Source organism: Orcinus orca, chromosome 3, assembly GCF_937001465.1.
Source record: "Orcinus orca chromosome 3, mOrcOrc1.1, whole genome shotgun sequence".
NCBI classification, from domain to species: Eukaryota; Metazoa; Chordata; class Mammalia; order Artiodactyla; family Delphinidae; genus Orcinus; species Orcinus orca.
Window position 1 is genome coordinate 137,700,631 of NC_064561.1, and position 27,605 is coordinate 137,728,235.

Here is a 27,605-nt window from a genome sequence, read left to right on the forward strand (position 1 = left end):
ATACCACCCTGGACTCGGAGAGGTCCTCTGGAGTGGACAGATCCTTGAGGCATTAAGATTAAAATCACTCTTTTGTGCTTATGTGCAAGTGTGTATGGGTGTTCAAGCAACGATGTCCCAGCAAAAGTGCAGCTGATTCCATTCTTTTTTGTTTGTTTATTTAAAATACTTTAACTCTTTATTTTTGTATAGGTAATATAGTCACATGAGTCAAGACCCAAACAGTATAAGGTCTTCCTTCCATCCTTTCGGCCCAGTTTGTACCCCGATCCCTTCCCCATGGATATCTTTTCAGAGTTCCTTGTATGATAATATATATAAATGGAAATTTATATTCTTATTCCTTTCTACCTTTTCTGTATAAAAGGTAGTCATTTAAAAATTCTGTCCTGGGCTTCCCTGGTGGCTCAGTGGTTAAGAATCCACCTGCCAATGCAGGGGACACAGTTTCGAGCCCTGGTCCAGGAAGATCCCACATGCCGCGGAGCAACTAAGCCTGTGTGCCACAACTACTGAGCCTGCACTCTAGAGCCCGCAAGCCACAACTACTGAAGCCTGCGCACCTAGAGCCCATGCTCCGCAACAAGAGAAGCCACTGCAATGAGAAGCCTGCGCACTGCAATGAAGAGTAGCCCCCGCTCGCCGCAACTAGAGAAATCCTGTGGGCAGCAACGAAGACCCAACACAGCCAAAAATAATAAATAAATAAAATAAATTTATATATATATAAAAAAATTCTGTCCCTGCCTTTGCTTTTCTCACATAGACATTTATCTTGGATATTTTTCCATGTTAGCACACAGAAAGCTTCCTCATTCTAATTTACAATGGCATGGTATTTCCTGGTGTTAGACATATCATCATTAACCAATCAGTCCATTTTTAATAGACATTTGGCTTGTTTCCAGTCTTTTGCTCTTACTGACTGATGCAGTGATTAAGCTTGAATATATGTCATTGAGCATATGTGCATATATCTCTATAGGAGAAGTTTCTAGAAATAGGATTGCTGGCTTAAAAATATGAGTTTATAATTTTTTTTTACTGATAATGCCAAATTGCACCAAGGGTTATACTAATTTGCACTCCCACCAACAAGGTATGAGTTTCCCACAGTCCTTCCAACAGAGTGAACACATTTTTGGATTTTGGCCCATCTGATTGATAAAAATTTTTGGACTTTAGTCCATCCAATGCAAGAAAATATTGTAGATTTCTTTTTTTAAAACTTTTTTAAAAATTAATTAATTAATTAATTGTAATTTTGGCTGCGTTGAGTCTGTTGCTGCACGCGGGTTTTCTCTAGTTGTGGTGAGCGGGGGCTACTCTTTGTTGTGGTGCCCGGGCTTCTCATTGCGGTGGCTTCTCCTGTTGCAGAGCATGGGCTCTAGGCACATAGGCTTCAGTAGTTGCAGCACGCAGGCTCAGTAGTTGTGGCTCACGGGCTGTAGAGCGCAGGCTCAGTAGTTGTGGCGCACGGGCCCAGGGCCCGAACCCGTGTCCCCTGCATTGGCAGGTGGATTCTCAACCACTGTGCCACCAGGGAAGCCCCGTATATTTCTTACTATGGTTAAAGTTAAGCAACTTTTCGTATGTTTAAGAGCCATTTGTATTTCCTTTTCTGTGAAATTTGCCCATTTTTTTCTTGGCTTATAGGTCTTTTTCTCATCAGTTTCTAGGAACTCTTAATATATGGGGGAGAGTAGCACTTGCCTGTATTTTAAATTGAACATATATATTTTTTTCTGTTTGTCATTTGGTTTTTTTCCTTTCTTCTTCTTGATTTTCATATGGTTAAATTTGTTAGTCTTCTCTTATGTCTTATGGATTTTAAGTCAAAGTTAAAAAAGTTTTTCTACTCCAAGGTTATAAAAGTGTTCTCCCTGTTGTCATCTAGTACTTTCATGGTTCTTTGAAATTTTTACTTAAATCTTTGATATGTTGGAGTTTATCTTGGTTTTTAGTATAATTTTTGGATCCAACTTGTTTTTTGCAGTTGACTATCTAGTTGTACCATACCATTTACTCAGTAATTGCTGGTAATTCAGTGCCTACTGGTTTGAGTTGTCACCTTTATCATATATGATATGTCTTTAAAAAATACATATATACTTTATATATGTATATTCTAAAATGTCTTTATCTTAGAATGCTAGAATAAAGTCTGAATTTTTCTGTTGCAGACCTAGAGGGTTTATTTCTTATTGTGGTAAAATATACATAATGTAAAATTTAACATTTTAACCATTTTTAAGTGTAAAGTTCAATGGCATTAAGTATATTTGCATTTTTGTGCAACCGTCACCACCAGCTATCTCTAGAACTTTTCATCTTCCCACCATATGACTTGAAATCAAACCTACTATTCATTTTATGATGCACCATTCCTTTGTAAGGTGTGTGCTGTTTTCAGAGATGTTAAAATTTGGGAAAGTGTACATCTTAGAATTTATGAAATATGGTACTAAAATCCCCAAAGTTTTTGGTGTGTTTCTGGATGTTCTGTTCTATTCCATTGGTTTGCCTCTTCATGTGCTAGTGTCACACTGTTTTAATTACTGAATATTTAGAATATCTTTTAATACATGATAGAGCTAGTTTTCCCTCATTGGCCTTCTTTTTCAAAAGACTTCTTTTTCCAGCTGTTTTTGTCATCAGTCCAGATAAACTAGGCAACTTCTCCTTGGCTCTTGTAGATCTTTTCCTCCCTCTCTCTACCTCTATTTCAATTAAATTATAAACACTTGAATATAGAAGATCTTCTTACGCCTGAAGGTCAGCTAGAAGTCTGGATCAGGTCTTCCCTGGTGGCGCAGTGGTTGAGAGTCCGCCTGCCGATGCAGGGGACGCGGGCCCGTGCCCGGTCCGGGAAGATCCCACATGCCGCTGAGCAGCTGGGCCCGTGAGCCATGGCCGCTGAGCCTGCGCGTTCGGAGCCTGTGCTCCGCAACGGGAGAGGCCGCAACAGTGAGAGGTCCGCGTACCGCAAAAAAAAAAAAAAAAAAAAAAAAAAGTCTGGATCAGAGTATCTTTTCTGAAAGTTTGTCATCTTGACTTTCTTCTGGGTTTTTACTTCAACATTGCTATGGGAGGTACAGTCCATTTCTGACCTATATTGTTTCCGTAAAGGGAGACAGATGCTCCTATGACAGTTCTTAGAATCACCTACTCCTTTTGCATCTCGTACATAGAACATCAGCTTTTTGAGTGAATTAAGCATTGTCCTTATGATGAAAAGTCTTAAATGGTTGCAACTGCATCAGGGTTTAATGTGGTTCACTAATGCATTTACCCTCAGTAAGTTTGTTGTTTTGCCAGTTATTCCTATTAAATTTTTAACGTTTTTAATATTGTATTAGTAGAAACTTGGCTTTATTTGCATCCATAGATCATAAACACATCTCTTTTTTGTTTTACTGAAGAACCCATTGTAAGGGCGAGTAAATCCTGTGGAAAATGGCCTTCAGTGATCTTACATCGAGGACCGTGCGTCTTTATGGTAATTGGATCAAAGATGCTGGTAAGTAACCAAATTTCTTAACTATGGCTCATCCTTCTTTTTCCTGTCAGATTCCCATATTTAACAGGATTTCATTGAAACAGAACGAGAGACTTTGCAACTTAACACTCCCTCACTGACACCCCACATATTGATTTTTATTACTAGTTAGTGAAGTGTCAAAGACTTCACTGAAGATATGTACAAAGATAGAGGTACACAGATGATGTTCATTACGATGTTTATAATAGTGAAGAGAGCTTTAATATCCAAGGAAGGGAACTGGTTAATAAATGATGGTACATTCCAACTCAGTAGCCATTAGAAGTGATTTTGGAGGCACAGGGCTCTTAGGCTTGATTCTGCCCTAATGCTCCTAAGGGAAATAACAGTTACTGCCAAAAATGGCTCTGTCCAGGATGACTCTTGAGTGGGAAGGGCCGCAGCCCCCAGGGGCGTATCAGAAAGGTTGGGGATGTTTCCTAGGGTAACCCCTGAGTAATTCTAGAAGGACCAGAGTAATTCTCCCCTTGCCCATTAGAAAAGTAAAAATCAATGTTGTTGAAGAACATTTAATGCCATAGCAAGAAGTTTAAAATACATTAAATGAAAGCAGCTTATAAAACACCACATGTATTTTTTTTGTGAGGGTTAGCAGTTATCTCTGTGTGGTAGGATTATGGGTAATTTCTATTTCCTTATCTATGTCTGCCTAGATGTTTTTAAACCACACAAATGTATGTTGCTTTTATAACTACTATGAAATGTGTTAATAATATAACAAAGGTAATTTTTTTTTAAATAGACAGGAATCAGCACATTTTAGAGCTGAGATGGACTTAGATATCATGAAAGCTACCTCCTCATGTTAGAGTTGGAGGAACTGAGGCCCAGAGATGTGACCTTCCCAACGTCATGGTCAGTTGTTAGCAGAAAAGATTAGAACCTATGTTTCCTGATTAGGATTAGTATTCTGACATTTCACATTTGAATTACTTTCCACATATTCACCACCATCACCACTTCAGATTAGTTCTTACCCATCAATTAGAAATCACATGTTCACCAAATCCAGGGGGAAAAGTGTCACCTCTTGATACCTACCACAATTGAAATTATATTCCAATTTACACTGATTTCAGGAAAGATACACTGTTTCATGATTGCTGTCTTTCTCAGTAGACTACTGAAGACTAATCTTATTTCACTGAAAAAGGTCCTAACAGTTTTGCCCCTGAAGAATGCCAAGGACCTGAAAGAGATCCCATAAATAAAGAAGCTTCACTCTGGTGAATGGAGAGTTAAGGGAATTTTTATATTTTCTCATTTTTTTTCTTAGTTTTTCAACTTATTATGGTGCAGAGAATTGTAGGTTTCTTTAGAGGTCATCTTTCTCTGAAGGTTTACAGTAGTTCTCATAAATTCAGTAATTTAAAAACTAATTTTTTTGTTTTCTAATGGTTTTTATTTTTATTTATTTATTTTAAAAAATATGAATATTTTAATTTCTTTTCAAAGTAGAGGTGTAACTTGCTACCTGAACTCTCACGATTTAACCTTGAAAACCAAGTAGATTTGGGTACATTTTTTATAATAGACCTGTTTGGAAGAATAGATCCCTTACTATCCAACTCTTGCTATTAACTATCCCAATTGCAGGAACCCAAGAGATTCGGGTAATCCATATCCTAACTCAGACGATGATGAGTATCTATATAGTGCTAGAAGGATAAAATGTTTTAAGATGAACTACTTCTGAATTCCACTTCCACTTTTATTCATGGGTCAACACTTTATTTTTATTAGGAATACTTACATTGGAAAGCCCAGCAATATTAGGACAGAAAAAGGAACGACAAAGGGGTGGAGGTGGTTAGGGAGAGGCAAGGAGAACCCTGGAAGCAGTGTTGCAAACAGTGCAGGGAGGAGGAGAGAAAGAGGCAGGTGATGGTACCTATCTGAAGCTAAGCTAATTTAAAGTCTTGAGAGAAGAGGAAGGGTAGGGGTGTGTAGTGAGAAGACCTAGATTTAAGTTCTGACACTACTGTGAACCAGCTAGGTGATCTTGAACAAAGTATTTATTGTCTGTGGGTTTCAGTTTCTTTGTTAGCAAAACAGAGATGAGAATGGTATCCACCAGCTACCAGACAATACGCATGAAAATGCTCTGTTGTTTGGGAAATATCCCTACACAACCGGTGGTGGTGGTTGATGACTGATAGAGCATTTCCATCTTCAAACACTTTTAATATAGCATATCATTTTTTTAAAAAGTTTCTCCACATTTTCTTTTCCTGTCAAAATCCAGAAGGGTTAAAATGTTTTGTGTTGAGATTTATAACTTTATGAGAACACTATCGCGTGTAACTGGAGAGGTTTTTTTGCTTCTGCTTAGTGTGGTATCGATCTCTGAGAGCCATTAGGAATCATTTCTGGCCATCTTAGTCCAGTTTTACTTTGCCTACCCTCTGAAGGTCTGAGCCCATGATCAAGTGCCAAGAATTTCAAGCGTATTCTTGGCTTTGGCCCTAATCCTGAGTAGACTTTGGAAAACTTAATGATATTCATTGGTTTTCTGATTGCTAGAGAAGTGGGGGTCATGCATAGTTATTTCATGTGGAAAATTCCACAGCTACAGAATTTAAAAACAGTTTAATTAATACTTAAGCCATAAGAGGGTTTATTGTGATTCTTAGATATGAGATGTCAAACCTTGAAACAGTGCTATAACATTTTTGTGTGTGTGTGTGTGGTACACAGGCCTCTCAGTGTTGTGGCCTCTCCCATGGCGGAGCACAGGCTCCGGATGCGCAGGCTCAGCAGCCATAGCTCACGGGCCCAGCCGCTCCGCGGCATGTGGGATCTTCCCGGACCGGGACACGAACCCGTGTCTCCTGCATCGGCAGGTGGACTCTCAACCACTGCGCCACCAGGGAAGCCCTATAACATTTTTAATGTTTGAAAAGCAACTTTCCTTGCATTTGGATAATAATGATGATGACTTTTCAGACATAGTTGTGATTTTTTTGCAAGAAGACAATGTCTGAGTAAGATTTGCTGCCACTCTGAACCTTTAGTACTTCACAAAGTATGAGAGGTACATGTTTGCTTTTCCTTCCAGCTTCTTCATCTTATTGGTGCTTATACCTTTAAAAGGGTGTACTCTTTGAGCTAGTACATGCTACTTAAGAAGTGAACACACTCTTAAAAGTAGTTGGTGGAAAAGTTCATTAATATTCTATGTATGTGGCCCTTGTACTCTCCTGTACTCTCTTTAGGACGCTCTTAGAAAAGCATTATCGGGCTAGTAATAAGTCAGAACTCTGGTAATCACTGGGTCATGGGCTCTCAGACAGCCTGCCCTCCCATCCTCTGCCTTTATCTTGGTTCTGCTCATAACACTTAAGCCCAACTCCGATGCTAAATACAAGGTACATGAAACTCTCCCTCTCTCTCTAGGGAAAACAGAGCTCACTTGACCCCTGATCCTTTTGTAATTTGTGGGATCACAGACTGAGGCAGAATTAACTTTAAACATTGTTGAGCAGCCCCCTCTACAACCCCCTTATGGAGTCACCAGCCACACCTGGCTTGTAGACGTCTCATCACCGGGAACCTCCTGCCTCACATAGAAGTGGGCTCCCTATTCAGAAAGGTATCACTGTTGCCAAGAGAGAAGGCAGGAACAGTGAGCAGTCATCAAAGTCGTGGACATATTAGGACTTTGAATTTTATTCGCTCAGCAGGGAGAGCTAATTTAAGCAGAGGAATAATCTGAGCAAAGCTTTACTTCTAGAAAGTGAATTTGGCAGTTGTATAGAGACAAGACATAGCAGATTGGGTCAGGAGGCAGGGAAATCACATAAAAGATTATTGCAGAGCACCTAGTGAGGAGTACTGAGGACCTCAGTGTAGGTGAAGGAAGCACTGAAGCCCTGGTTTATAACGTTGATGGTTCATCACGGTCACCTTGGCAGCTTTTTTCAACATACAGATGCCTGGGACCCATGCCGAGTCTTTTTTTTTTTTTTTTGCTATCTGGTTTATAAATATTCCAGAGGTGATTCTGCTGTGCTGACAAAACTGAGATCTGCTGAAATAATAGTAGCCGTGCTTACTGAGCAATTTGAGGTTGTGCCAAGCTCTTTACTCAAAATAACTCACTAAATCCTCTCTGAGCTACCTGCTGTTTTATGCCCAATTCACAGATGAGGAAACTAAGCACAGAGAAGTTAAGTCGGTGGCCTCAGGTCACATAACAAGTCAGTTATGTGAGAGCCAGGATCAGAGCGCAGACTGAAATAGGATGAAAAAGCTTGGTGTTTTGTTCTGTTATTTGCTTTGAAAATAATATGAAATTAAATTAGCTAGCTTTTCCTAAAAGATAAGATTTTTTTAAAAATCTGTAGAACTGGAAAGTCACACTCAGGATTCTTAAAAAAAGGTGTGTGCTTAAAATGTTAAATTACAGGAAAAATGATTTATTTAAATCATTTTTAAATAAAATGAGCCAGCCCAGCATGCATTTCCTGGCTTTTTGTTTCTCCTACTGCTACCAGCAGAAGAACAGAAATATGATGTCATTTGATACCCACGTACCACCCCTTCCCCCCTCCCCTGCCACCACTGAGCTAATGAAAGAGTACAATAAAATATTTCTGATTCAGGAATTCCTTTGCTGACGAAAACAAAAGCCCAAAAAACTAGTTTTCCATCATGCCCGTGATGTCCATTAATAACAGAAACATTTAAAATTCCTTATAAAGAAAAAGAAAAAAATAAAAATCACCCATATTGTCCCCATCTGAAGGTGATAATGTTAACATTCTTCCAGAAGCCTTCTTTTAGTATTGGTTTTAAGTCTTTATTTCATTGGAGATAAAAACTTGACCTATTAATATGGTTTATGATGTTCATATATTTAAGGTTTGGATTACCAACTGATGGAAAAAATCCGTCATTTATAAATTTATTTTGGCAAAGGGCTATCTTTCCTAAACGGTGCTCCACAGAATGTTAGTTCCACAAGGTGTTAAATAGTATTCTACAAAAAAACAGGGCTACATGGCCAAGTAAGTTTGGGGAATGCTGCATACCACCATTCTCATCTTGGCAATTCACAACAAACATGAAGCACTAAGAAATCATGCAGAAAGGCACTTGTTTGTTTAACCTAGCATTTCTAGTAGCCTTTCCCCACTTTTTGTGGAAAGACTTTAAATAGCTTTCTTATATTGCATAGTTTGGGACATGCTTGGATAGGATACAAGGTAAGGCACAAACTCATTTTTCTCCCAGGTAGTCAGTTTTCCTATTTACTGAATCGTCTCTCCCTTCCTGCTTGCTTATGAGGCTTTCTTTATCATACATTAAATTCCTAAATATCTTGGAGTCCCTCCTAGAGCTGACTTTTGGCTTATGTATTATTTCGAGATAGGGCATCTGTCAGTATTTTTGAGGGAAGCACATTTGAGTATAGAATAAATCACCTTTAATAGCTACAGCCATGCCCTGGTATATCTGAGTATCAAATGTGAGCTTTCCAGCAATAAAATTGAGGCCAAGTGAGTCATCAGGTGTGGAGTCTATTGAAGAAATTTTTGCATTGGGTAGGAAGTCAGACTTGAAGGGATATGCAACGTTTTTTTGGTAATTGGCCACATCATTAGCAGTTTCAGTGGGCAAGGGCTGTATTCCCCCCACCCTTTTTCCCAATTAACAAGAATGATGGTACTTAGCAACCTAAGGTTAGTCAAGACTCAATTTTGAGTCAGATGTATTTGGAAACTTGTCCATACATATTTTCCTTTACAATATTCTGGCTTCATGAGGCAATTTAGTAAAATTATACCCGAACTACTTAAGATTATAGAATTAATCACATTTCATCTATGAGTTGCAAGTTTTAATTGATCTAATTCTCATGGCCTGGAACTAGCAGGGACCACGTGAATTTCTTTTTTACATGGTTGTGAGGCTAGTACTTTTTTGTTTGTTTTTGTGTAAAATATCAGATTGATTAGCCCACATTTTGGACACCTAGAACCCACATTTTAGATACTTAAATGATGCTAAATCCCCTTTCAATTGTATGATACAGTATACAGAAAACTTTCCCCCAGTTTCCTTGGGGAAAGAAGAAAGTTAAGAAAAACCAAACATATTTATATATATAAAAGCGTGTCTGGATGGAGAAACTGTAACATGTTACTGGTGGTTATAGACAGATGATAAAAGTTTGCTGGGGGCTTCCCTGGTGGCGCTGTGGTTGAGAGTCTGCCTGCCGATGCAGGGGACACGGGTTCGTGCCCTGGTCCGGGAAGCTCCCACATGCTGCGGAGCGGCTGGGCCCGTGAGCCATGGCCGCTGAGCCTGCGCGTCCAGAGCCTGTGCTCCGCAACGGGAGAGGCCACAACAGTGAGAGGCCCGCGTATCGCAAAAACACACACACACACACAAAAAACAAACAAAAAAGTTTGCTGGGTATCTTCTGTTCTTCAGATTCAACTGTGTACCCCTGGTAGAATGACCAGGATGAACTACATCCATGGGCTTGCTCCCCTGCCCTCTGGTTTCTGGTTGAGTTCGGCAACTGGAGAGAGAGGGAGGAGGGTGAGGCTGGGGTATTGATTTCCCTGGCCCCTTATTTGCAGGATTGCCGTGCTGGCTGAATCCCTCAACTGAAGGTCACAGCTCCTCGCCAGAGGGGCTCCTCCATATGGCTCTCTCCTGGGTTCTGGTAACCACTACCTCCTTTTGCCCTTTGAGCCTCACTGTTTCGAGCTCCATCACAATCCCTGGTGATTTCCCTTGGCACATCCTAAAAATAGCAGTGATCACTGACCAAATAGTCCACCGTCAGCGTTAGGATCTAGGTGCTCACTTAAATGCTGGTTACTGTCAGTTATCTCTTGGCTAAATGGATGTGCACTTATACCTTGTTTTACTCTTAGATCCAAGAGTTGAAGACTGGCTCCTCATGTCCTCGCCTCTGCCACAAACTGTCATCCTGGGACTCTATGTCTATTTTGTCACATCCCTGGGACCAAAGCTCATGGAGAATCGAAAGCCCTTTGAACTCAAGAAAGCGATGATAACGTACAATTTTTTCATAGTACTCTTTTCTGTGTATATGTGTTATGAGGCAAGTGTCTTCAGTATTCCTAACGGGAGAATTTTGCCTGAGTCTTTATGTTTGTCTGTCATGATGTTTCTTGTTATGACTGTAAGGGTAACTCTCCAAGATTTAAGAAATTTCAGAAACTTAGCTCACTAGAGTAGATGTTTGTCAAAAAATTGTTATATATAGACCAGATATTGAACTCCTTAGAGGATCTCAGTATAGTCTGCCTTACAGGTGGTGAGAAGAATTAAGTCCAGGGACTTGCACGCAGTTAGCCATAAAAGATGATTGAATGAGTCCATACATGTTAAATTTTAAGGAAACTCAGAGTTGGAGAAATTAGATAACTTACCCAAAGTACTGTAGGTGGTAAGTGGAGGACTGATGTTTGAATCCAGGTCGGTCTGACATCAGAGCTCATCCTGATTCTAATGAGTTGACATCATCATGGTAGCAGCTTTGGGTTCTGCATGCCCTGATGACCTGTTAGGTGGTAGACTGGTTTGATTTAGCTGGGCTTTGTTGGGGACAGAGAACTTAGACTCATACAAAGCAGTAGGTGAGGGAAGCTGTCTCTTAACTGTCAGTAAGAGAGGTGGAGAACTTCTAGGACCCAAAAGCAGACTCATGTATGCTCTCTCTCCCCTCTGCCGATTACAAGTCTCAGCCACCCTCCCTTCCCTGCTTTTCTGGGATTTCTTGCTTCTCTTCCAATGCTGGCTGGCTTCCTCATCCTATTCTCCTTACTTACTTCCTCTGCAGCATAGCCTATGCTTCCTCACAGCTGGGTCCCAGGAGGGCCTCGCATGACCTCTCCAGCCTCTCTAGACACCATGGCCTCTGCACATGCATCCTTCCAACCTGATTCCTGCCACGGATCCACCTGATCAGATCACCTTAAATCTGCTCTGGCCTCATTTCTCACGGCCTTCCTGAAGTCTGGACTTCCTTTGCTGCCTTCTACTTTATTTCCAAAATTAACTCACAGGTCATCTTACTCTCCTTTCTGGAGCATAAGCAACTGAAAGGGAAGGAGTAATAGAATAGAGCTAGGGAGCAGAAAAAATACATGCTTTGGGCAAGTTATCAGAGATAGGATATTGCCTACTATAGGACAGTGCTAAGAACAGACCTGGAAGCCAGGAGACCAGGGACTAGTTAGTCCCAGTTGCACTACTAACTAGCTACCTGATTTTGAACTAGTCATTTAAATACTCTGGGCCTCACTTCTCTCATTTTATAGAGTCAGGATTGACCTTGTCTCTCAGATCCCTTTATGCTCTGTGTCTGGTTGTACCATTGAATGTGACGTCCCCAAATATATTTCTCTGCAAGGAATCCAGTTATAACCAGTAAGTTTTGGTTTCTGTTTTAGCAATTACAACATAAAAGGTTTGAGAATATCTGAATCTGAGAGTTTCTATCTCCCATTAACCAGTAATACTAGAGTAACTTATATGCAGTTTTGGGGTTTTTTACCTGCCAGATATAAATTATTACTCTTCCTTTGTGAAAGCCTAAAATATAGACATATATGTCAAAAGCTCTGCAGGCTTTTGGAATGTTCTTAAACTTAATATCAGGAAAGCATTAAGTTCTACTTTCTATTTAAACAAAGACTTTTGACAGCTGAGCAGCACATCACCTCCAGGACACATTCAAACGCATGGTTTATTGGGTGGGGCACAATTACATTTGCTCTACAGAGTGAACCCCTCTACTAGGGATGTTAGGGCAAATATGAATAAGGTGAGAGGAAGTACATCAGACTAAAGGAACCCACATGCCTCATTTTATAGTGATGGTTTGAGTGTGCTAGTTACTTGGCACCAGTCAAGAAATAAAGAGAGACCAGTGAAGACCCTGAAGAAGGCTACATCCCACAGCTTCTCCTATTTGGTGCAGCACTTGTTTGGCATAGGGTAGCACGGGGAATCAGTCATCCCCATCTGAGTGGATGGACTTAGAGTGTTACTTGCATCAGTCAGAAGTGAGTCCAAGTGCAAAAGAATAGGAAGATGCTCACTGACAGATCAGGATTTTGTAGAACAGATTTAACTAGTTCTGTACCACATTCCCTTGTTCCTTTGAGAAAATTCATTGACTTGTTTTTGTAAGATACTTTTCTCACCCATGATATATGTCTTATACTTTTCTGAATCTTAATTCTCAAGATTTCATAATTTACCAAGTTAATAGTGTGATTAATTTATATTACAAATCAAGCTAGGAGCTAGTATCAATCAAAAAGGATAGTGTTTTTAAATACCACAGTGTAAGTAGTTTTTCTTTCTCCTTCATTTCTTTTCTTTTTACCATTAAAGTGTCATTCTGATTATGCCTCATAAACTTTTGCCTTTAGAAGTTAATTTACTGTAAAGTTGTCATTTCAGCTTTAACAGTAATTAAAAGTACAAACTTGTAATGTAATAGAAAATGATATAATCCTTATGCTGAGAAAGAAGACATCCTAGGGAAGATGTTGGCATTCGTGAGAATAGGACTCCAGAGAAGAACTGGTCATATTGTCAGAACAGTAAATTAAGCCAGCCATTTAATATAAATGTTAATTTTAAACTAGAACCCTTAGTTTTTCACTTTCAGGTACTGTTTTAAAAGGAGACCTTCCCACCGTCAGACTGAAAGAATGTCAATGTAATCTTTGAGTTAAGGTCCAGATTTATCAACAATAGGCTTTTTCTTCTCACCACTAGCCTAAGGTCACTTCGTGGGTGTGTTGGAATTAAGGCTTGCCAGACTGCACTTTCTTGTTAGTATTTTCATCTCTTACTTGTCATGTGAATCCAAAGCAAAATTAATACGTGAGTCTTGTATTTGGTCGATCTTGATTTAAAAGCTGTGGACTATCACTTCACGTTACATCCACTAGCTGAGATAGGAAAAACCCAGTTGATGCAGCCATCGGATGAGTACATTGAGAAAGCTGCTTTGCTCATTTATTTGTTGACTAATTGCAAAGGCTAGAAATTATCAGAAAAGACTGATTTCAGACTTAGTCACCCCTTTGAGAGTACACAGACATATGCACAAGCACATAGAGATGTACACAAGGTCAAGCACTTACCAGTATTTGCTGTTCAAACAAAACATTCCTAGTATTTTGTTCTCTACTATATTAGAATAATCATTCCAAGAAATAGGTATTTTAGTTAGTACACAGTTTATATAAATGTGACTTTAAAATTTTGAAAACTCTTTTTTTAACATCTTTATTGGAGTATAATTGCTTTACAATGGTGTGTTAGTTTCTGCTTTATAACAAAGTGAAACGGTTTGAAAACTCTTGATGCTTTGATATCAAGCGAGTTCCTGGTTTGTAATTGTTCTAGCCCACCTTTCCTTCTGCACTGACTGCTGACTCAGCTGAGAATGTAATGAAGAGACATACTCAAAACTACCTTCATTGTAGCCGTTGAGCAAATATTTCCTTCTTTAATATGCATGTGCTCTCTTGCAGTTTGTGATGTCTGGCTGGGGTACAGGTTATTCCTTTCGATGTGAAATTGTTGACTATTCACGCTCGCCTACAGCATTGAGGGTAAGTTTCTTTTTGGAAAAACTTGTAACACAAAATCAACGTTAAAACTTTTTGGACTCTATTTGTAAACACTGAATGTGAAATCAGAATGAGTGAGTGGCTCAATTATCAGAATATATGTGTTGAGAGAAAAAGCTAAAAATTACAAGAAAAAAAATCAAAGAAATTCAGGTGTGTAATTTTCTGTAAAATGAAAACTGGTGCTTTTCTTTGTGAATTTCTTGGATTTAAAAGTAAATTTATGTCTGGTTCTTCAAAAAACAGAATTACCATATGATCCAACAATTCTACTTCTGGGTATATACCTAGAAGAATTGAAAGCTGGGATTCAAAGAGATATTTGTACGCCAGTGTTCACAGCATTCTTCACATTAGCCAAAAGATGGAAGCAGCCCACATGTCCATCAACGGATGAATGGATAAACAAATAGTGGTATATACATACAATGGAATATTTTTCAGCCTTAACAAGGAAGGAAATTCTGACAACTGCTACAATGTGGTTGAGCCTTGAGGACATTATGCTAAGTGAAATAATCTAGGTACAAAGGGGCAAACAAATACTGTATGATTCTGTTATACGAGGTACACAGAGTAATCAGATTCAGAAATAGGAAGTAAAATGGTAGTTGTCAGGGGCTGGATTCACCAATGGGGACTTACTGTTTAATGGATACAGAGTCTCAGTCCTATAAGAGGAAAAGAGTTCTGTGGATAGACAGTGGTGATGGTTGCACAAGAATGTGAATGTACTTAATGCTACCAAACTGTACACTCTAAAATGGTTAAGATCGTAAATTTTATGTAATGTGAATTTTGCCAAAATTAGAAAAAATAAAATTTTCTTCCATGTAAAAATAAATAAATAAATTCATATCTATGTGTGTTTCTGCAGATGGCACGCACCTGCTGGCTTTATTACTTCTCCAAATTTATTGAGCTCTTAGATACTGTGAGTATATAATCACCACGTTTGGTAAATGTTTGATGTTTCAATGAAAGCAATAAACTGTGAGTGTACAGTTGTCTCATAACTTTGGTTATCTCTGTTCCTCAGGCAGACCTCATATTATCTTTTACTTTTTATTATCAGTTATTTTAGAGAATAGGATAAACTTATTTTTCAGTCTTTTGCAAATGCCAAAAGATTTTCTTCTATATCAACCACCTGGTTAAGATAAGAATGTAACTAACACATATACTACAAAGCTATGTCTCTATATAGATGGATGACAGTTGTTTTGTGAAGTAAGTTCAAGAAGCAAAGAGCAGAGAATATGTTGCCTTTGGTTCTTTATAGCAAAGCACTGTGTCATCCATACTCCTTTAAGAAGATAAATGCTTCAAAATTCATAAACTTACACTAGAATGTTAGCTTATCCCTGGAATATCAGTAATTTGGGTAACATCAAAACTATTTCCATCTGCCTTTCTGAAGTCCATGTTTACTGGTCTTCTCCCTTCCTGAGTATCAACTCTGGCTTTGAGTGACTAGGCCTGGGAGAAGCAAGTGCCATGGATTAGGGTCCATGATGAGAGGAGAAAGCCATGCACCTTTATTTCCAGAAACAAAGGAAAGCTGGCTATTTATTTTGTTTTTGTGGCATGTGGCTCTTATTCATCTGGAATCAGTTCGGGGCCTAAGACTGACATGTGTTTTCTCTCTTCAGAATATATACCACTACATTTCTGGTAGCAAATTTCAATATGCTTTACCTTCTCAGCTGGCTACGCATAATGTTAGAATTAGAAAGGAGAATTTAGTGAGTGTAGAATCCAGTGGTTCTCAAACATTAGCATGCATTAGAATCACCTGGAGGACTCATTAAAAACACGTGTGCTTGGATCCCACCCGCAGAATTTCTGATTCAGTACGTGTTCGATGGGGCTCAAGAATTTGCATTTCTCTCAAGTTCTCAAGTGCTGTTATTGCTGTTGGTCCAGGGTCCACACTTCAAGAACCCCTGCTGTAGTCCAGTGGTTCTCAACCGCTGTGGTGCTGGAGACCTAACTGCGTTAGAAAACAAAAACCTGGGCCCTGCCCCCAGAGATTTGGTGTCAGATGGTCTGGAGTTAGAGACCAGGCATGGTTATTTAAAAACAAAAAACAGACCTTCCTGGTCACTGTAATATGCAGACAGGGTTGAGAACCACTGACCTAGCCTGGAGCACTAAATCTGAAGAGAAATGGAAGCCAGAAAGTTACAAGACTTGTCCAGAGGAACACCACTACTGACTAGGACCTAGGACCCCAGATTGCTGGTTTATGGCTTTTTCTGTTGCACCGTGTTGCCTTCCTCCACATGCATAAGCAAAAGCATTTTGACTTCATTGTTCCTGCTTTGCATGTTCTGAGTTTCAGCTTCCATAAGGAAACTTGCTGCTCTGTGTTCTTCCCTGAACCACATTTCTCAACTACTCTTAGGAACGCTTTTGTTTCTGCTACTCTGTTTAGTCCTGTACTTAGAAGTCTAACTCGTCACTCGTCTTCTGCACTTTGAATATTTTTGAACATTTAATTCTGCTTTTGAATATGTTTTTGAACCCCCCTCCACAAAGCCTTCCTCTTCTACCTCTTTGTTTGTCGTTTCTGTAAACCACTGGAGACATTCAATCTGGATGGTGCCTCTGTTGCCTTTCTCATTTTTCCTAAGCTGCTTTGCTTTCTTTTCCACCCTACTTCCCCAATTAACTCTTCAAGTATTTCCCTTTTCCTCTTTCTTTAATAATAATTTGCTAACTTCAGATTTGCTACAAGTCCTCTTTTAGTTTGCTTAATCCCTTATCTAACTTGGTAGGATGTGTTAGTTAGGGAGCAGTGTAGAAATTCAGTCCTAGGACTTAAAAGTCTCTGCTTCCCCATATATTTCAAAATCCACGTGGGTTTTTTTTTTTAAACCAGTAACGTTTTTTCAGTAATTTTTGGTCATATTCTTCACTTTATATCTTTGATTTTTAAATCTTCATTCAATATCTTTTCACCTTTTTATTGATTCTTGCATGACTAGGCATCGTACCTAAGTTCTCTCATACTTATTAGCTTTTGAGCTGCCTCTTGGAGAATCAGCTGCTTCTACAGGCATTCTGTAAAGCAACTCTTTCAAAGCACATTACAACGTGGAATAGTTTGCACTTTGCCAATAGTTTTGTAACACTAGATAAATTATTGCATGATTTTATATGAACTTGATTTTCTTTAAATTATTTCAGATCTTTTTTGTTCTGCGTAAGAAAAATAGTCAAGTGACTTTCCTGCATGTCTTCCATCATACCATCATGCCATGGACCTGGTGGTTTGGAGTCAAATTTGCCGCAGGTAGCCAAGGGAGAGTTGGGATCATGTGTTACAATTGATTACGTTTCTGTATGCTATAAGCATAAATCCTGTCCTTAAATGTGATTTAAAAGAATCTCAAAACATCAAAGAATCACTTTGATCAAACTTCTGACTTTCATTAATTATCTGAAACATAAACATAGGACTCCTAACTAGATCTCCCCTCCACCCCCCAATACTCTTTAATATGTAAGACCTTTGGGTATAGTCTTCTACACATATCCTTTAGTTGTTTTGTTTGGATTTTATTCTTGTCCTATATAGTTCTATAACTATTTTTAAATAAATAATTAACAAACAAATAAAATGACAAAATCCTTGGTTTTATAGGAATATAGCTAGATAACTTATTCCTTGTATTTCCAGGAAGTTAGAATGTTTATCTCAAGTTCCATGTCTTCTTTGCTTTCAAATTTCCAAAAACTGATACACATCCCAATCCCTAACAACTCTGTAAAGATGTGTCAAATTGCAGTTTCCCACCTTCCCTAAACATCCTACCATAGTAAAGGATGTTTTGATATTGTTTTTTAGGTCAAAAATAGTTTAACTCAAAAGCTTGGCAAACAGGTTCTTTAGTTGGTTTTGATTTTATGCTTCTGAACATCTAGAATATGAGAAAACAGAAAGGTAAGTAATTTTACCTATCATAAATTTTTAAATAAGTGATATCCTGAAGGATATAGTCTTACTAGCAAAAATTGTTTGGGGTATTTATGTATGCTAGTTTCTTCAATTTAAGAAGTCTTCATGTAAGCCTGCAGCTCATACTAGACAAAGCTTTAACATTTCCGTGAAGAGCTCACCTCTATTGGGTATTCTGACTTGGTAAGACTAAAAGGAAAGAGAAACCACAATTGAGGAACTCTTGTTTGAGTTTTAGACTCTCTAGGCATGGGGAAAAATTCTGCATGTCTCAGAGCATGAGGGGACATGGATAAGCCAGTGGCTAGAAGAAGATGGCAGAACCTAGGGGAGCTGGAAGGGCTGTCCCTACCTTGGCCTAAGGGCATCAGATTTTCCAGCATGTAAAGTAGCTCCTTGCCCCAAATTGGCATTTATCTGTTGAGGATTTTTTTTAAAGGAAATGTAGTTGTTTTTCTTATAATGTATATGTGTTAATTTAAAAATTTAACTCACATTATAACAAGATAGTCTCATCTGTGTCCATTTTACAAATTGAAGGTAGTTATATTATTTAATCTCCATTATTTTTCTTTGCTTTCTGTGTTTTTATTTTCTCTCACGTGTATATTGTGCCTCTCAGTTCTTTCTACAGTGGTATTTCTTAACACTATTTTTTTTGGTGAAAATGAGAAAATACCTAAACATCCAGTAATAGAATGGTTATGATGTCTTGTTTTTATAGTTGTGAAATGCAAATGATATTGAAAGACATTTAGCTCAAACTTTTGTTAAGAAGCTTGGCTCCTAAATTATCAGAAATAGATGGCTATTCTTACTATTCTGTTTTTAAAGTATGCTAGACAAGGTGTTTTCACACCCTTAGAACGAACTTATTCAGATTTCTTCCCTGAGACCAGATTATCCTATTACAACACTGAAAAATAAATATAGATTAAAAATATATAGGAAGACAATACCCCAAAAACAGTGATTTAGAGAAATCGACACAAAAGTGGTCTCCCTCTCCTTCTTTATCCATCTCTGCATTTTCTAATTTTTCTAGTTTGAATATCTGTTGGTTCTATAATGGGAAAAAATAAATTTTATTTGAAGAATAGAGTTGAGCATTTTTCTAGTTTCTCTCTTTGAGTCCATTGATAGTCTGGTTTCCATTTAAAAAACAAGCAATGCTTTCAATAATGAACATTTAAACATATAATATTCCTCAATTTTTCAATGTTACCATGTACATTAAGCACTTTGTAGTGGATTCATTGTCCACACCTCAATTCCCCGTCGGCTTTACAAAATGTAAGTGGTAGAAAATAATGTTTTCTTCTCTCTCATATGTTCCATGAGTTGGCACTTCTGCTCAGTCTCATGTGTGGAACCTAGTAAACCCTTGTACAGCACACCTGGTATCTATTCAGTGACAAGCACAGCAACAAGAGCTGAGGTATTCCCAGAAGTGTGGTGTGGCATTGGCTTTCATTCCTAGAATAAAACTGTCCAGTTTAAACTGTCCTTTCAAAAACTTGAGCACAGCTGATCTCTATCTAGTATTTAATTTCCTGTTTGCCTGTGGTACTCCTCCCTGGGATAATAGCAATCCACCTTTTCTTTTGAACGTGATGAAAATATTTCTGAGGCAGGTTTTTATATTAATTATGTATATACTCCTTCCCAGAGATATGGAGAGTTGTGATAATTACCCAGGTGGCTCCTTTATTTTTTTCCAAAGCAAAGGAGTAAAATGTGATGGTACTAATTATAATTCATCCTGAGATGTTTGCTTTTCAGAACTATTATGAAGAAGAAAACAAGCTTAGAAAATACTTTATTAGAAAAGCCTTCCAAAGAAGATATGAAAAGCATTACTAATTAAAATGTGATTGTTCTGTGAACAAACATTAAAATAACTTATCAGAAAATAATCATTACTAGAGAAAATAAGCAAGTTAATTTGATTTGATAGCTTATTTTGATCAGTAACCCTTACTGAACACTCTTAGCTACACGAGTGCTTTGTTAAATTCCTGTCCGTAGGAGCCTCATTTTAGGACATTTAAATGGTGAAAGTTTCTGAGTGGAAGATAGAACCCTTGACCAAAAAATGGGAGAGGTGTCTTAGTGAGAAAGGCTCAGTCTAATGTAGTTCATTATCAAGCATGAAATAGATTTCCTGTGTATATGTAATGGTGAGACAAATGGACTTGAGAGGTATTTGGCTTGTCCCCATGTTAAGCAGCTTGACTCCTAATCTATTCTATTTTTAAATTAGCCTAGAAAAGGTGTTTTCATACCATACTAATTTATTTATTCAAGTTTCTTTTGGGAAATAAGACTAGTCCAAATGTAAATAATAAAAGCTGGGAGGTTGTTAATAAGCTTCATTAATTCAGTTTCTTCTGACTTGAAATTTGTGATAATTACAGGATTAGCTGAAATTTGATTTACTTAGGAAAGTTTATGAAGCACAGTATAGCATAAAAGAGACTTTAGGGGAATATTTAAACTACTTAAAAGTAATTATTTAAAACAGGTATTTTAAGGGTGTACTTTGGCAGTGGTAGTATTTAGAAGAATCTAGCATTGCTGCAATTATGAATGATTTTTTAAAAAAATAATTATTTCTTCCATGAAACAATTTTTATGACATTTCTCCTTAGAAGATTGTGGTTGAAGTAATAAATCTGTATTTTGCTTTAAACTTTCTATAACTCATAGTGTTCATGGATTCAGTCCTTCCTCTAACATAGGCAAATCTGTGAGGTTTTGCTTAATTTCTGAAATTAAAGAATATTAGAATAAATAAAATAGCATATTTTGGAGAAAAATTTAAATTCTAGGTCAGCATTACTAAGCTGAATCAGGCTGTGCATAAAGAATGAAGATTCTTCAAGATTGTACATCTTAGGAAAGAGACACTAGGGAAGAGTTTTGGTTTTTTCCCCTACCATCAACTGAACACTCTGTTACCTCTTCCACTGTACTACTGATCCAGCTAAACACAATTGTAACAATCTTTGCTTATATTCCCCCCAGGGTCCTTTTCTTCTATTCTAAATTGAAAGTGATCAGTGGGAGATGTGGTGAGATCAGAAGAGGAAAACCAGGATAGGAAGGCACAATTGATAATAGTCAAATAGAAGCAGTAAGGAAAGATGATTTAACAATTAATAAATGTTTATTTTGGAAAAACAATGATTGATTAAAGCAAACTTAGCACAGCTTGGTAATGAAAGCCAGTGGTTTTACTGCCAAAATTTTGTGGCACTTGGACTTCCCTGGTGGTTCAGTGGTTAAGACTCCATGCTTCCACTGCATACTGCAGGGGAACGGGTTTGATCCTTGGTCAGGGAAGTTCCGCATGCCACGCAGTACGGCAAAAAAAAAAGAAAAAAAAAAAGAAAAAAATTGTGGCACTAAAAGTATTGATGGAAAACTATTGAGAATGGAAAAAGTTAATTTGATTCCACACAATGTTATGTAAAATAATATTCTTAGTGGCTTTATTCATAGTAACCCAAATTGAAGACAACTCAAATGTCTTTTAATGGGAGGATGGATACATTGTGATGCATTCATATCACGTAATACTACACAGCAATAAAAAGGCAATCACATGGTTGAATCTTAAAAACAGTATGTTGATTGAAAGAAGGTAGCCACAAAGAATACATCCTGTGTAATTCTATTTATATGAAGTTTTGTAACAGGCAAAACTAATAGTTGATGATGGAAGTCAGAATAAAAGTTACATTGGGAGGAGTATGTCCTTGGAAGGGGCACATGGGAACTTTATGTGGCATCAGCAATGTTCTATATCTTGAATTTGGTGGTGGTAACAGGTGTATACATATGTAAAAAATCATCAAGTTGTACACTTAAGATTGGTGTACTTTGTGTGCTTTATATATGTTAATTCTCACTAAAAATGAATTTGATTACTATTACTTAGCAATATATTATATTTAAAAAGAAGTCAACTTAGTTTGTTAAAGTAACCAAATCATAAGACTGTTTTAAGGTTAAGATATCACAGAATAAAGTCATGCTAATTTATTTTATAAGATTTGTATTTTAGTTTTACTAACTGGATGTATTATCCAGCTCCCTCTAATTTTATAGCTATTTAACAATAGAGATATTTCATATATAGTTTTCTTCCTAATAAAATTAAAGAAATAATTATACTAAAATTTCAGTTCAGACACAAATATGTCTCATTTTAAGGAACAGTGCCCCTATTTTACAATATTTTTTTCCAGGTGGTTTGGGAACATTCCATGCCTTTCTAAATACAGCTGTACATGTAGTCATGTATTCCTACTATGGACTGTGTGCATTGGGACCAGCCTACCAGAAGTATTTGTGGTGGAAAAAGTATTTGACATCATTACAGCTTGTGAGTAATTAATTTTCTTTAAAACCAGATATGAAACTAAACTGGAGTCCCTTGTCTTCCTTACGAATGAGGATACTAACTAAAGAGCAAAGTTTACAAAACACAGGGATATAAATTGTCTGGCCTCTTATGGCATCCCGTCATTGTCCTTTCTTTGTTATGTGAACTTTTCTCAGGAACTTTATTGAAAGCAAAGCCTATTTGGTAGCCAAGAGGCTCAGACAATTAAACTAGCGTGGGTATCTTTATACTATTTTATGCATTTATATAAAATAAAAATATTTATGTTCAAAATTATGTGAACCTCATTATATATAATATTAAATTAGAAGTTAGACATTCCATATTCTAGATCTAAATGACCTTGAGGGAATGTAACTTTGAGAGGATTATGAGCCTTTCTGTGTGCCTGCCTATCTAGTCCTAACATTTATAAGTCTATTTTTCCTCCAACTAGTAAAAGTACTGTGGGAATTAAAGGTGTAGAATGGTGGTGTAATATACATATTGACAAAAGTGACAACACCCTAAATAACTAACCATAAGGAAATGAAGAAGTAAATTATTCTAATTCCTGCTTGGGAATATTACAAAGTCATGAAAATTATTCACAAATCCTTTCTTTTTAAGCATTTTTTATGATTGTAAAGTAATATGTCCTCATTGCAGAGAAATTAGAAAATCTATACTGCATATAGAATTTTTTTTAATTAATTAATTTATTTTTGGCTGTGTTGGGTTTTCGTTTCTGTGCACGGGCTTTCTCTAGTTGCAGCGAGTGGGGGCTACTCTTCATCGCGGTGCGCGGGCTTCTCATTGTAGTGGCTTCTCTTGTTGCGGAGCACAGGCTCTAGAGGCACAGGCTCAGTAGTTGTGCCTCACGGGCTTAGTTGCTCCGCGGCATGTGGGATCTTCCCAGACCAGGGCTCGAACCCTGTTCCCTACATTGGCAGGCAGATTCTTAACCACTGCGCCACCAGGGAAGCCCTGCATACAGAATTTTGTATCAGGCTTTTTTTTCACTTAACATACTCTTAAATGTTGTAGAAACTTTTTAATAATGTGGAAAAATACTTATATAGCAAAAAGAATACATGTTGTTCATTATTTTTTCAAATATGTTGATAATATTTACACAAACACACCTGCATAGAATGTTGAGGATGCTGCTTACACTTTCTAAGGTTTCATTTTCTCGTCTGCAAAATGAGAGGAATAATTGTATCTACCGCACAGGAATGTTCTAAAAGTTCCTTAAGATAATGCAAGGAGGGCTTCCCTGGTGGTGCAGTGGTTGAGAGTCCACCCGCCAATGCAGGGAGCACAGGTTCGTGCCCCGGTCCGGGAAGATCCCACATGCTGTGGAGCAGCTGGGCCCGTGAGCCATGGCCGCCGAGCCTGCGCGTCCGGAGCCTGTGCTCTGCAACGGGAGAGGCTACAACAGTGAGAGGCCCACGTACCACAAAAAAAAAAAAAAAAAAAAGATAATGCAAGGAAAGCTGATGATTATAACAGGAACAATGTGAAAATCTTAACTATGGTTATAACAGGATACATTGTGGGTAATCATTATTTATTTTTATGTATAGATTTTTATTTTCCAAAATTTCCACAGAACGCATGTTGCCTTTTAATCATGAGAAAAAATATATCCAAAAAATCTGGATGTTAGCCCAAAACATGTCCCTTTTAAGACTGTGTAGAATGTTCTAGAACACAGAGCCCTTGGGCATCGCTAGGAGGGTCACCAATGCCCTCTCACTCCTTGCAGATTCTCTGCTGCAGTTGGCAGATAGGATGTATTTTTTATCTATGACGGTGGAGGACCGGTGGCAGATATGAGGACTTAGCGATGCTTTGGCTCCTACAAAATAAGCGGGGCTCTAATTAGAATGTTTTTATTCCCCTCCCCACCAATGGAAATATCCAGTCTACCAACAGGACAGAATGTTTGAAATCAAACTGCCCTAGAAAATTAGGCCATAAGGTGGTGGTCCTGTATGCATTTCATCGGTCAAGGACTCAAGTCAGAGACTGATGGTTCTCTGAGTGTGAAAGGGCTGCTGCACTGCCCTGCTCCAGGGACATTTACATAGCTCCCCCTGGAGCTGTGCACTTTGGCAGGACTGAATAGTAGTTCCAAATTCCCATCTGCATTTTGACATTGTTCCACCCACTGTCATTCCCATAGAGGCTAGATTGAAAGATAAAATTCCCTGTCCAACAGTAGCCTGGATGTGGTTGGAGAGTGTTTAAACATAAGCAGACAAAGAATGCATTAAATAATTGCTCCATTGTGACTCTTCGTAGCTAAACAATACTTTTCATTCTTCCGTCTGTTAGGTCCAGTTCGTTATTGTCACTATACACATAGGCCAGTTTTTTTTCATGGAGGATTGCAAGTACCAGTTTCCAGTCTTTCTGTACATCATTATGAGTTACGGGTGCATCTTTCTGCTGCTCTTTCTCCATTTTTGGTACCGTGCTTACACCAAAGGTCAGAGGCTACCCAAAACAGTGAAAAATGGAATCTGCAAAAACAAAGATCACTGAAATTCAAGCACAGCATAAATCTATGAATAAGACTGATATCTTGTCTTCCTTGACAATCAAGAGATATTTCCATGTGCAGTGCATTTTGTATATTTTTCAAAACTAAGAGCTTGTATTTTTATGATAAGTTATTGGGGTTTCTGATAACAGTCTTCTGATAATTAGAGCCTAAAGCAGCCAGTTTTTCAGCTGCTTTTAAACCTAATCTAAAGGTTTTATTTAACACATTTTGTTAGATTGAAAGAAGGATGTGAAACAGTAGAGTACTCTTCAAAGAAGTCCAGTATAGATGAAAAATATCGTTAGATATTTTGAGCACGGACAGAGATCCATGCCGTACAGTAGATTCCTTCTGCCGGGTCTGGAAACCTTTAACTGTGGGCTCTGGCTTTGTTGCTTGTTGACTATATTCAGAAGACACTGTATTTACTCTAAACTTAAATTCCCATTCTAAAGAGCTAATAGGGTGAACGTTAAGTGTATTTTTGATCAGTTATCATTTAAAATCACTAATGGTAATTTTTAATGGATCTTTTGAGTAGCCGGCACCAGTTTTGCTTGTAAGACTTCCTCACAACGCTTTTGTTGTGTAAACTGTTTAAAAGTGACAATCCTTTAGGGTAATACATTGATGCACTTGAAACTAAGGTTAAGTTATTATTTTGAAAACAAGGTGATTTGTTCTGATGGCTTAATGAACACTTTGCTATCACCGTTTTGCAATGAACTTTGTATATTTCGGGAAAGAGGTGAATTTATCAATGGAAAAAATAGTTGTCTGTGGTGTTGTCATGTCACTTTCTCATATCATGGTTTAAAGGATTATCTTGGTTAAATATATATTGGTTAGATGTGTAAATGTTCATATCACTGGCACACACTAAATGATTTTAGACCACCCAGGGATGGGTTAAGGGTGGCTTGTGAAGCACCTGGAAGCAAATGGTGGCACAGAGATTATCCAGGCAAGATGTGGTGACAAGGGTCTCTCTCATAATGAGAGAGCGCAAGAGAGAGACTGTATAATAGTTACTGTTATAGATTCACTGCATGGAAAAATATTTTCCAGAATTATGAATTAATTAACAGCCTGGAATTCTTTTTTTCAACCTTATAAACTATATAATGAGGGACTGAAATTCATTTTGCATAGCTCTCATTTCTTTAAAATTGCTACTTTCTAAAAGTCATATTTTCTTGTTGGAGAACCCAACTACTGATCAGTAGAGTTTTGCCCAAGAAACAGCAATATTTGGACATTTCTGAATTTTTCCACAGTGTTTTTTTTTCTTGTTCTATTTTACTTGATTTTGAAGGATTGCTTATGCTTGTATGACTGTAAGCAATTAGTACCCCAGTAATTGTGTAACACACAGTGATACTTATTGTACAATAAAGCCTGAGTTTTTACCAACTGTAAACTCCTAGAGTTAGGTGTCTCCCTCCTAATCCATTAATCTGTACCATGGCCTTTTCTCTTCACACTCAGCAAATTAGTAAGGTTATTTGCCTTTAGTGACTTCACTCGCTTACAATATGAGAATTTGAGGGTTGATAAAAGGGGAGATTTCATTTTTTTTTAATAAATAGTAAAGAACAGGAGAGCAAAGCTAAAAGAAACAGCAGCTCTAATTTATTTCTCTGTGAGAGTCTCAGGGTTCCTTAAGTGTTTTCCTGTTTTTCTCTTCAAATCCAACCAGTGCTAAAATGAGGAGGTACGGTAGATGCTGTTACACATACACGCAATTCCCAAAGACCCCAGAAGGGTAAAGACCAAAAGGAAGCAAAACTAAAAGAAGAGAAAACAGGAGAGTTTGTTTCTTCTCTTGCATACTTTCTGCCCTGCACTGTACAACCCCTCCTTGTCTCCGTGTAGTCTTTAAAATGTTTGCTGTGCCTGTGAACTAACAGCAACATGTGACAGAATCACATTCTACATTATATGAATAGGAGTGGAGAGCTAGAATGTTACATGAAAAGAAATCACAGCTGGCAGAGGTAACCTCCATATGAACAGCAGCAGATTAGAATGGGTATCACTGGATGTAGGATTGGATGGGCATCGTTTTATTAAACAGCTCTGTGGGTCACATAGAGTTTCTGCTGGAGTTTCATCCCACTTTTCAGGACTTCCTTGCCTTTGGGTTTGCTTACCTAACAAATAAAAAGGCCAAAAGGCCAGCTGCAAAATTTGGCTAATGACATAAAGCTCTATGAATCCTTTAGAACCTATATCTGTATGACAAATAAATGCAAATGTAAAATTTTAAATATCTGTGGGACATTGCCATTTTACAGTCTTAATTGAGTAGAATTCTTAACTGAGCAGACTACATTGTTACATAAATTATAAGATTATGATGTTACATTTCTTCAATTATCCCTTATCTCTGTTAACTACTTTTAACGACTGTGGAAAACTCTGTGGATACTGTCAAAGTTTGGGTTTGGTTTTTGGTGTGTGTATTATAATAAATGTGTGGTATCACATGCACATGT

General features: G+C 37.8%; 1 protein-coding gene across 2 annotated transcripts; it reads left to right on the forward strand.

Annotated features, from left to right (window-relative positions):
- The first annotated feature begins 874 nt into the window (after positions 1–874).
- Positions 875–27,596, forward strand: ELOVL7 (ELOVL fatty acid elongase 7). 2 transcript variants are annotated; one of them, XM_049707947.1, is made up of 8 exons: positions 875–2,974; positions 3,423–3,520; positions 10,453–10,643; positions 14,101–14,181; positions 15,077–15,133; positions 17,392–17,497; positions 22,417–22,553; positions 24,897–27,596. In XM_049707947.1, exons 2-8 carry the CDS (start codon positions 3,457–3,459, stop codon positions 25,104–25,106), a joined length of 846 nt encoding a protein of 281 aa, XP_049563904.1. In that variant the 5' UTR covers positions 875–2,974; positions 3,423–3,456; the 3' UTR covers positions 25,107–27,596. The 2 variants fall into 2 exon arrangements, with proteins under 2 accessions (XP_049563904.1, XP_004275230.1); XM_004275182.3 differs by lacking the exons at positions 875–2,974; positions 3,423–3,520 and having other exon boundaries at positions 10,460–10,597.
- Positions 27,597–27,605: the final 9 nt, after the last annotated feature.

Bases quoted from the DNA above. Each gene is read 5' to 3' on its own strand.
- ELOVL7 (XM_049707947.1), top strand. From the start codon at position 3,457: ATGGCCTTCAGTGATCTTACATCGAGGACCGTGCGTCTTTATGGTAAT. The intron at 3,521-10,452 runs GTAAGTAACCAA...TTTTACTCTTAG, and splicing joins TAATTGGATCAAAGATGCTG to ATCCAAGAGTTGAAGACTGG. The intron at 10,644-14,100 runs GCAAGTGTCTTC...GCTCTCTTGCAG, and splicing joins CTGTGTATATGTGTTATGAG to TTTGTGATGTCTGGCTGGGG.